Source organism: Limulus polyphemus, unplaced genomic scaffold (genome assembly GCF_000517525.1).
Source record: "Limulus polyphemus unplaced genomic scaffold, Limulus_polyphemus-2.1.2 Scaffold712, whole genome shotgun sequence".
Classification (NCBI taxonomy): Eukaryota; Metazoa; Arthropoda; class Merostomata; order Xiphosura; family Limulidae; genus Limulus; species Limulus polyphemus.
The window spans coordinates 51,299-63,149 of record NW_013666322.1 but is presented as its reverse complement, the minus strand read 5'-3'; the positions used below and the strand labels follow the sequence as shown (position 1 = coordinate 63,149).

Sequence of the window (11,851 nt, the reverse complement as noted above, 5' to 3'; positions counted from 1 at the left end):
CAAATTTATTAGCTGTCAGGTCTCTTTAGGTGAGCAGCTCTGCTTTTTCACCTAAATTGCATATTATTAATGATTTTTTATTTATATGTATAATCAAGTCCTTCAGTTTAATTTAATTTTGTACAGTGTATTTTTGCACAGGGTTAAGGTTTTCTTTAATTGGTATAGTATATATATAGACACACACACACACACATGTATTTTTGTATTTAGAGTAAATTCTATTCTGCACAAGTGTGTGTGTGTATGACTGTAAGTAGCTTTTATGTAAGGGTACGTTGTGCTTTTATTTATTTAAGGGTTTATTCATTGTATGCAAATTTTTCTTGGACACACACACATTGCTTTCTTCAACCATTAAGGTTCAGCTATTTACCAAGTAATGTTCTTAACGTATAGACATTTAGTAAATGGCACTTGTTTAAACATACACAGTCAAAAATATCAGAAATTATAAAGTTTTTTTATTTAGTAAAGTATCTTTTTAATGGAATGTATACATATGTGATCCATAATTATTAACACTTCAAATGTACTTTCATAGCTTGTGACATTTCTTTATAACAGATATTTTTAAGTTATGGAAGGCTCTACATCATACATAGATCTCAATCATATATTTATGTATTTCATACTTTTTTATATATCATATTGCATCATTTGTTCATACTTTAGAACTCAAATTACATACAGTAATTACTTATACAAATAACTTCTGCTTTCCATAATAAAAGCACTTGTACATTTTTTTCCACAGTATGTCTAATATGCACAGTCACCAACAAAGTTGCAAAGACATGAAATTTTTCACCTAAGGTTGCCTAAGCATACGTATACATAATTTATTTTACAAACATTAAACTATCATAAACATTCACTTTATAAAAAATCTATAAAGAAATTGAGATTGCAAGTAATCTCAAATTTTCATGCAACTAGAATACTTTTTAATGACCATTTAATTGGTTATAATCATGAAAATTAATAGCTTTAAGTAATATTTTATCAATAACCTACTAAAATTAAAATGTTAAATTCAAACATATTGTGTGAAAGAGATTTCAACAATGAAAGGCCCTATAACAATAAAAAGAGATAGCATTATGAAATTAGTTGTTATTGGTAAGATCCTACTCTCAATAACATCCTTTACTATTTTCTAACATACAAAAATATGGTGTTTATTCTGAGGTACCCATTTCACTCAAAAATAAGAGTAAGTAACATCTTAGATAAACTAAAATTTTCAACTTATTTATTTTCCTACATTACAAAAAAATGTGTCAAATTAAAATTTACAAAATATAAACTCAAAAAATTTAATAAACATTTCTTTAAGTAAGTAGAATCGTCAGTACAAAATATTGGGATAAATTTAAACAATGTCTACGATAAATATTTAAACACACAGGGTTTTCCCTTTCGGATTATTTCTTTTTCTCATACAAGTATAATATATTATAAAGAAATCCAAAAAAATATCTGTATACTAAACTTCTTAAGAATATAAAGAAGTTTATGGAAGGTATGATTTCATACTAGAGGAGTTTTTAGCACCACTGAAAGCATAAGCTCTTATACATCGAGTTATGGAGTCATGTCAGAGCACATTTGTCAGTGTGCAATCAAGGTAGCATAGTGCTGTCCCAGATTTCAAACAATTTATCACAGAAAGGCAACCAGTTGGCAGAAAGCACCTGCTATTATTATTATTCTATATACATATGTTATTTTACTGTGAATTATTTATTATTATTATGCATAATGTCTTACACCAGTCATCTAATGTGAATGTAATACTAAATATTTTATCAGTTCCTTTTTATATTAGGACAATCTTATCTTGCGAACTTGGTTAAACATCTTTTCAGCATTGCGCATATTGTTTCACAGAGTTTCATTTGCACAGTGTGAGATATAACACATACATTAAAGTTAAGAGGTATTAAAGTTGACTACTGTATTCTTTAAATTCAAAGTTAATTAGAATATTTGTAAGAAATTAAGAACATTAACTGGGCATTATAAGCATTACCAATTAAACTATAGATGAAGCAACAATTAGGTATTCTTAACTGTAATATAACCTTAAACTGCTCTTCCTTTTTGCTGTTTTTCCAGATATTAATATCTTAACCTTTAATAATTAAGCTTACTAATTTACTATAAGCTCAATACTATAGAACAGGCCTAGCCCTACTAGTTAGTAGTTACTATCTGCTTGATACTATAGCAACACATGTAAGCCTATTTTAGTATAGAATTGCACAATCAAAACTGAAAGGTATCAAAGATTATTAATTGTTAACTAATATGTTAGTAAAGTTATACTTTATTTCTTTATATAAGAAAACAAAACATTTTGTACTACTAGCTTTTATATAAAACTAATATACACAAAATGGACTGTATCAGTGAAACATTGCCATCAATATACTGTATGGTGAAGATACTTAAATAAGAACTATTTTACATTAGCCTAAGATGACTAACAAAAAAGTGTATGACTCAATGATATTCATTATGGCACATTCAGAAGTTTTAATTACTACTACAGACTCAGTAAGGCAGAATATGAAGTGATTACATTGAGTAACTGAATCTAGCAGTAAAACCTTCCAAATGTTTAAAGAATGATTCCATGCTATGGGTAATAGTAATCTTGTATCACAATGTAGATAAAAAAAATCCCACAATTACATAGATAACGAAGTTGAAATCCCTGAGGAACAAAAACTCTGTCTCACAGGAAAGTCTGCAAGCAATACTGAGAAAGCTCTGATATTTTGTCATTTCAGTACAAAATTTTATAATACAATATAAATCACTAATTCTAGAAAACACAAAATAGTTTTTATAAACACCATTGCTGTAGCTTATTAGATTAAAATGTAGTCAGATTACAATTTTCAAGTATGTAAGATAACACAAAAATCTTTCTAATTCTAGATGTAAGCTATAAAAAGTTTGTTGAAACAGCACATATGCAGAGAAGAAAATGTAATTTAATTACTGGAATAGGAAAAGATATAACCTGTTGGTAACTTATAATTTTCTTGACAGCTGACAACTAGGTTCACTCTATGTTAGGCCTGGAATTCTAAAAGGAACCAAGTTGAAGCAAAGATTCATAAGGATAAGTCGTGTCTTCAGAATAATAATTTTCTTCACAGCAGGAAAACTTGCAATCAGATTCATTCTGAACTAGAACTGTGATAAGAGTCAGGCTGAAGTAAATTTGCACGTAGATCAGTTGTGTCTTCAGAATTAGGGACTCTTTCCTCTTTGTACATTAAATCATATCTTGGAGAATTATTGGTCAAGATTGCTGCTGTTGACTGGACCCCTAAAAGTGATGACTTTTGTTCTGGAACTGATCTTTCAAATGTCATGCTGATCTGAAAAGTATTTGGTGCTCTTTACTTGTTTGTTCCAAAGTTTTTAGAAAAGTTTCTGCTTATAGCTACTTTATATAGACTAGCAGTGAAGTTTGTATCGAGTCTGTACAAGCTTATATACCAATATATTTGCAGAGGATGTTTACAATTGTTTTTGATGAAATCACAGAGAATCTGCAATTATGTATTTCACAATCTGAATTTAAACCACTGCTCAGTTTCTGCTGGATCTCTCCAATTCTGAATTTTATTTTCAATCTAAAGCTAGAAATACTATAACCATTTTTAAGACTGCCTCAGCTGCACTGCAAACTGATGTTTGGCTGAAGAAGTAAACTACATTACTCCCCTCCAGCCCCTTCCATACAGTAGATAGAATCAATAATTCTTAAAATTTTATTTTTCAAAACTCAAATTTCCCCCCACATGTCAATAGAGATCTGGTATTATTTTCTCTCTAGAAATTAAGCACCAACTTAAACACGCATATACACATGTACATAAAAAAAACTTAATAAAAATACACCATAATATCACCTTACAATAAACAAAAGATTAACTTACTGAATCAATTTATTTCTTATGCTATTTTGCACATAAAACTACACAAGATTACTTGAACTTATAAAGCATTTTATGAAAATAAAGCTTCAAGGTTTTCCTATTTTCAAACTCATTAAGCCTAGATATCAAAGACTTGTACATGTCTATATTTCAACACTTACAACTAATAATTTTTTCACTCAATAAGACAGCTTAGGTGTTATTTGTACAAACTGATAAATATTTCATTATTCAGGTCTACATTAATTTTTATCAAAATTTTAATAGTTTTACAGAATTTTGTTCTGCTAATACTTTTAGTTCTCTACACTTTATGGCTTAAGCACTGCAATTATGATGTTTATGATTGTGTAGGATTATTTTTAAAAGTGATGTAGCTGATAAAATTAAGGACAGTAGACAATTCACGTTTATTAGTGCACATAGCACAAAAGAAATAAATTGCAAGTAAATTATAAGAGGTTTCTACAGGATCTGATTGATCATGTAGTCACCTGTAACACATTTGTAAAGCTTCAACAATTTAACACATCATGAACATCAGGTTGTTAAATAACAGATGAAACTTAAAAGTCCACAATAAATGCTACTAGGCATCGAAGAGCTCACACTGTTGATTTTAATTTACTTCTGGTCTCACAAAAAATTTACCTTTTCATGATGTCTTCACTTACTTCAGCTTTATATTTAAAGTCTATCATTGAAAGTTATGCATTATTTGAGGTTTGAATTTAAAAACATACTCACTCTTTAGAAATGAAATTATTTAAGTCAATTCTAAAACTTGAAATAAATCAGAGAGTGAACCTACGGGTAAATTTTCTGCCCTAGGAAAAACAGCAAATGACAAGGAACGTGCAAAGCGAGCTTTGGCCATGGTAGCTCTCAAGTGGGCTTCTGTTATATCCTTCTCATCTAATATCTCCTCTTGAATCAATTCTTCAATCACATCTTCTAATGTTATGATGCCTACTATAGTCTACATAATACAATAAAGAACAAGAAATTGTGCAAAGAATAATAACAAAACTGATAAATTGTAGAATGTTTAAAAAGGTAAGAAAAATTATCACATGCACCTAAAAACAAATGTTAGCGTACATCTGGAGGTAGCAATGACAAATAATTTACTAAATTTGTTAAAATTAGAAATATTTTAAACAAATTATAGTAAAAGTTTCTGAATGGAAATTATATTTCATTTGTAGGTTATTTTTGTATAGTAATGAATTTTCAAAATAAATCAAACTTACATTTTATTATCATTTAAACAAGTTGGTATACAGTCACTCAATAAATTGCAAAAAAAAAAATAAACTTTCAAAGCTTTCTTTTCGTCTAACTTTAAATATAAATTCAGTTAATAGTAGTTGATACTTAATATATTTTTCTTCAAAAATTGCACAGAATATACCCGACAAGAAGTGATAGAGTCTGAAATTTCCTCCTTTCCAAAACAACTTATAATCTGTGTATCTGTTTCCATGAGAATTTTAAGCCTTCTAAATAATTATTTGATTAACTGAAACTAATGCTGTTGAAGAATAAAAACAGATTTTTGATATACTAGTCTCAGGATTACTTTAAAAACAAAATATCTTTTTTAATCACCAATAATTCCTTTTGTCAATCTGTTTGTAAAGTACATCGTAGCTAGGAAACAAATGTTGAGAGTTGTTTTTAGTCTAACAGATAATTCAAGCATAGTTTAATCACAACATTAATTTTTCATAAACTTCATTATACATCAATATTTGACAACAGTAAAAATACTTAGTTTAATTCCTTTAATTATTTTGACAAGATCACCTGAGTTTATGTAAAGGTAGAATAAAATTTATTGAAAAGTCTAGATAGATGTTAACTACAAAAAAGAAGATTAGTTGATTAACCCTAGATACTGTAATAACAATAATGTTTATCTGTTCCTTTTATCTGTAATGGTGCTCTGAACTTAAAAACAACAAAACACAGGTATCTTACAATATATTTTAATGTCATTAAGTTCTAAAATAATGTTGAAAACCTTAGTGTGATATACTTTAAAAAAAATAGTAAAAAATGAAGGATTTAAACATACATCTGTAAAGGAATATGTTTTTTTGCTAAAATCTTCTTGATACTTTTCTGGTGATCCAGAGGACGCATGCACTATGGATAAATGACCTAAAATTCCACAGGAAAAAAATTACTATGTAGGAATTATATTGATAATAAAAATTCCATTTTACTGAATAAGGTTTCCAAATTTTATACTGTGTTAAAACATGTCTTATCTACAGGTTTTTTTTTTCTAAACAAGTAATTAAAAGCTATTTATAAATAATAATACTGGATAAGAATTGTCTGTATTACTATTTTTCAAAGAAACCTGTGTATCAGCTCAAGCAAAACCTACAACATATGTGAGGCATTCTTCAAAGATATAATTACTTAGGCTTCTGGTTTACAAAATATTTCAAGTTCAAAAACCAAAACATTAAAGTTCAATACTTCATTTGTTTTATGTTGCCTTTTAAGTATTTCTAGAAAACACTGATTCATAACACAAGACAAATTTAAAATATTTATGGTCTAGAAAAGGAGTAACATATATAGTGTTTACAAATGCAGTAGTGAAAGACATGTAGTGTATAAATCACTTATTTTTAAATAGCTCGTTCTCAATCAGCTGTGATACAAAAATATTGTTACTACTACTAGGTAAACTTTGGTAGATACGATATGTTACTATTCTCAAGTAAATATTTCAGTTTACATACAGTACTGTAAGAGTAATGAAAAAACAACACAAAGCCAAAACTAATCTAATACCTTTTTCTGGTTTATTAATTTTCTGCCTCAATAAATAAACAAATAAATTACATTTTCTTTACATACATTCAGCAAATAATTAGGCTCATAGTTAGGGAAGAATTATCTTAGATTAGTCATACTTTATATGTATTTACAATATTTATTTTACAATAAAATTTTAAAAATATCCTGCACCACAGTAACAAGTCTCAAACAAAAAACAAGCTTAATTCTTAGCTGGTAAAGCTTAAAATATTTTAGGTCTAGGATATCTGAATAAACATCATCTTAAAGTGCAGGTGTATTCTTACAATATTTATACATAAGACACAAGCATAAACAGTTGCAATCTACTGTTTCATTGCATTCTTTATATCTGAACAAAATGTTCACATTAAATAATGGCATTACGTTTGCTTTACTTTATTTCAGATATTTGTGCTAAGCTGCACATGGACTGTCTGCATTACCTATCCCAATTTTGAATTGATAGATTATTGGGAAGGCAGTTAGTATACAATGATCTCCACAAACTCTTAGGATACTCTAATCTAATAATGGGATTTTACCATCACTTTTGCAAGGCATTACACCCAGAAAATGTAAAATACAATACTGCAGCAAAAACAAGCAAACCAAGGACAGTCTGGCATGCAAACCAATAGCTAGTTCACAATTTTACTGGTAGGTAATAATTTTAAAAACAATAAATCAAATAAAATGTACAATAAAAAGCAAAATTATTTAAAGAACTTAGATAATAAGATGCAATATTCTAATAGCTTACATCGTCCTGTCTGGAAGACATTGAGCAAATCAAAAAGAGGCATGGCTTCAGATACCCTGTGAACATGACGAACACATTTGGAGCCCATCAACTGCTGGATGCTAACACCTTGGTATGGGTTCAGTCTTAAAAGGGTTTTTACTAGTAAAATACCCACAATATTTTGCACCGAATTTTCATAAATTGGAATTCTGGAATGTCCTGCCCAAACAATCTATTAAGAATCATAACAGAAATGTTCTCTTCAGTTTACTTATTTACTTACTTACACACATAGATACTGTTAGCTTGTCTTAATCACTACCTAACAGAAATGTTCTGTTCAGTTTACTTACTTACTTACACGCATAGATACTGTTAGCTTGTCTTAATCACTACCTAACAGAAATGTTCTCTTCAGTTTACTTACTTACTTACACGCATAGATACTGTTAGCTTGTCTTAATCACTACCTAACAAGTTCTGTTCAGTTTACTTACTTACTTACATGCATAGGTACTGTTAGCTTGTCTTAATCACTACCTAACAAGTTCTGTTCAGTTTACTTACTTACTTACACGCATAGATACTGTTAGCTTGTCTTAATCACCACCTAACAAGTTTTGTTCAGTTTACTTACTTACTTACATGCATAGGTACTGTTAGCTTGTCTTAATCACTCCCTAACATAAACAAATTAGCTTATGTCTTAATTACTGCCTAACCTAACAAATGTGCAAAAATATAGTTTAATACAACATCAATTTCAAATTATCCTAGATGTTTTTAAAATTTTAATGCTTAAAATTTGTAATTTACTATGAAGTTAAGATACTGATAAATGTATTAAGTTCCAATTTAAAACTTGTTGTTTGGAAATGTCAATAAAATTGTTGTAATATAGTTCAAATCTGAGAAGTAATACAATAATTTAAGTTACCATGTACAATGATATCTTTTGTTGTAAGAGCAACCTTAAAGTAAAAAGTTCTACACAGGCACCTAAAAAAATAATTTAGCATTGTGACAAGTTGCTTTTAAATACCTCTATAAATAATACAAATTAAAACAATAATGCTTAACTAACTTACATTCTTTGCAACAACATTCTTATCATAGTGTTCATGTTCTTGTAATTATTTGAAAGTTGTTTAAGAATCACAAACTAGACAGCCATCACTGAAAACTTCAAACTTTTAAAGCTGAAGGGGCTGATTTCTTGTGATATCACTATCATATTGTAGCTGCCATTACATAAGGCTAAAGCAACAAATTGATTCATGTTTGTTTTAACATTTCATTTTTAACAAATTTAAATTAAAAAATATAAATATATAAATCTATTTTTTGGTGTTAAAAATTAGAATTAATAAAAACCAACTATTTTAATTCATTTTGCCAAAGATAATACTGAAAATATAATCTGTAACATAGAGGCCTAACATATGCTTTTATTTATGGCATTGAGAAATATAATAGGCCTTTACATTACATATTATATTTTTAGTTTTACCTTTGGTGAAAAGAAGTCTATAATTAATCATTAAACAGTTGGTCCACTATATAATAACAAAAAAAAATAAATAAATTAGGCAGTGCCATAATCTTATTCCCACACCTAACTTAATTTAAGTTACTATATGGCAGGTTAAAATGGACTTAAATGCCTCGTAAACTATTAAAAACATTTTGTAAGAAGAAAATATTTTATTGCAGTAAAGTTGCTTCGTCTGACAGTACTGTAATAATTTTAAAAATAAATAAAAAAATTGGTATACATGTAGTTAATTTAAAACAATTCCTTGAAATTAAATTTGATCTCCAACTATATGTTTTTTTTTGGGGGGGGGAGAATCTTAGAAATCTTTGTCAAGATTTAGTTAGGTATGAATGAATGACGATAAAATTAAAAAAATGTTGGAAATGAAATATTTCTGGAACTTGGTTTGAACTGTTGCCCGGGGGGTCCAAGATTAAAATGACACTGCAGGATGATTTATTCACTTCTGTTACTATTTGTGTTGTGCATAAATTATTTGCTTGAAATTCAGTTAGAAAAATAAAACATTTCATTGACTTGGGATTTATTTCACTTCCCTAAGTAATTTTTTCTCAAGGAAAAAGATTGTTTTCTGACCAGAATTAAAATGCATTCATTGGTTCCTTGGAATAAACACCTGGATTATACACGAAACAGTGAAAATAATGGCAAAAACACATCCGGTCAAAATATACATTGTTCTGCCTATGTCTATGTTTTCATGTGGATACAGTTATAAATCTTAGTCATTTTTATTTTATTATTTTTCATACTTGATTGTACTTATTGCATTTAAAATATCCCTGCAAGTAACCAGTTCATACTTTTCTTTCTGTAAGATCATATTATGTGCTCATAATACTTCTGAAACAATACTGTTGATGGCTGTCTGCTCTAATTAAGACTACCTTCTTCTTTATTTTTGCTTTAAGATAATTCATATCTTCCCATGTGTAAAAATACAAAATATAGCCTTGGAAATTATAATATTTCATAAGTTAACATTCAGTACTTTTATATGTTAAAGAAATTTGTATTGCAACACTAATACTTATGCCACAATTACTAATTTACAACAGAACTTTCATTCCTTTGGAAAACTGTTATAATGCTATAGTTTTGAACTTCACTAACATACAATTGGAAAATTAGAATTTAAATTGATATTGCAAAGAAAGCTATCGTTGCTTTCACAAGAAGCAACAGTTTTAAATATACTGAAGTTTTTCCATTGAATTCAAGAATGAAGTGAAGAGAAAATAAGAAAATGAGTGAAGAACAATTACAGAATTTGACACAAATAACACAAGTTTATGATTCACCTCATGAAATCATCTTCTAACGATTACAGTATGATCAAAACTGGATTTAAAATAAACGTAATAGTTTCTACGCAGAGACAAAATTGTCACACTGAACATTGCAACTAGATATGTATATAAAATATTTAAAAACAATAAAAATACTAGCTTAGGTTTACCTATAGAAGACTCTAGTAAAAAAAACACAGCTGAGAGCTTAAGAAAATTACAAATTTACTTCTGATGAACTACAAATGCCTATCATGGTGTTAGAACATTGACATTTTCATAGGAAATTCTTTATGATCAAATAGATGAAAGCCACAGTCTGAATACATACAAGTACAAAAGGGCTGTAAACTTCTTTTTGTAGCATGTTGTAGTTGAACAATTATGATTAACCCTAGAAGCTTCAATGAGCATATGGTCCCCATCAAATTTTAAAATGCTCATTTGCAACAAAATGTTTTTGGGTACATAACTTTACTAAGTACATGGTCCCTAACAGTATACAAGTCACACAAAAACTTAAACCTATCGTTAGTATTGCACTTAATCCCATGAATGTGCAGAAAGTTGTACTGTACAATTATTATAAGCCTCCGAGATGTGATTTTCATCATGTGATGCAGCTAGTGATTCTCAGATCTTTCAACCGAGAAATAGTTCAGACTATGAATAATGCAATGACTGGAGGACACTAAGGTGTTACATGAACATATGCTAAAGCATACTAGCAGTTCTACTGGTTGTATTCACATAGAGACATTGAACAATAATTAAACATTGTATGCTGTGCATTAACTAGAGGAAAAACAGGTTGAGAAAAGCTCTGCATATTACCAGTCCTACCCTGGAAGCTGAAAAAAATAATTGGTATGTGTGTGTTACAGTAGAACCTCAACATTAAGGGCACCCTTCTAAGTGTGTCCAAGTGTCTTCTATAGCAAGTTGCCCTTAATATAAAAAAATGAGCCCCATGGAATAATGGATTCCATATTGACTGTCTTAAATTTCTGAATTTTAAGGACCCCCCCCCCCCATTTTGTTTGATGTATTCAGGACAAGGATGTTTGCAAATTGCACAGTGCCATGACATGGAGTGTTCTCAACAGGTCTCAGGGGTGGGTTAGTTGTGCCCTTTTTTCTTTATTATTGATTGAAAAGTTTCAAAGTACTTCTCTTCAGAGTTTGAATTGTCAAACATTTCACTTTTTTTTCTGTCAATGACTGAAGTAGAAATCTGTTGAAAATAAAGCAACAAATCACTGCTTGTGTCATTAGACTGTTTACATGACACCGTAATACAATACTCTCATGAGTAACAAAGCATGAGCACAGAAATAAACTGACTTGACCCCTAAACACAATGTGGAATTTATCAGCTTATGTATTCTACAATGTTTAGAATGAGAATTCCACAGAATAATAAGACTTATCTGCTGAAGCTTTTTGCCAGACACTAATCATAGCAGAACCATCTGGA

General features: G+C 29.1%; 1 protein-coding gene across 1 annotated transcript in view; it reads right to left on the bottom strand.

Moving 5' to 3' along the window:
* Window positions 1-447: 447 nt before the first annotated feature.
* The window catches only part of LOC106460114 (DUF21 domain-containing protein At5g52790-like), a 19,835-nt gene continuing 8,431 nt past the window's right edge, over window positions 448-11,851 (bottom strand). Inside the window, exons 4-7 of the mRNA XM_013919797.2 lie at window positions 7,546-7,759; window positions 6,043-6,128; window positions 4,774-4,941; window positions 448-3,398 (exon numbers count right to left, since the gene is read on the bottom strand). Of these exons, the coding sequence (XP_013775251.1) occupies window positions 3,195-3,398; window positions 4,774-4,941; window positions 6,043-6,128; window positions 7,546-7,759 (672 nt within the window). The 3' untranslated portion in view covers window positions 448-3,194. The remainder of the gene's footprint in view (window positions 3,399-4,773; window positions 4,942-6,042; window positions 6,129-7,545; window positions 7,760-11,851) is intronic.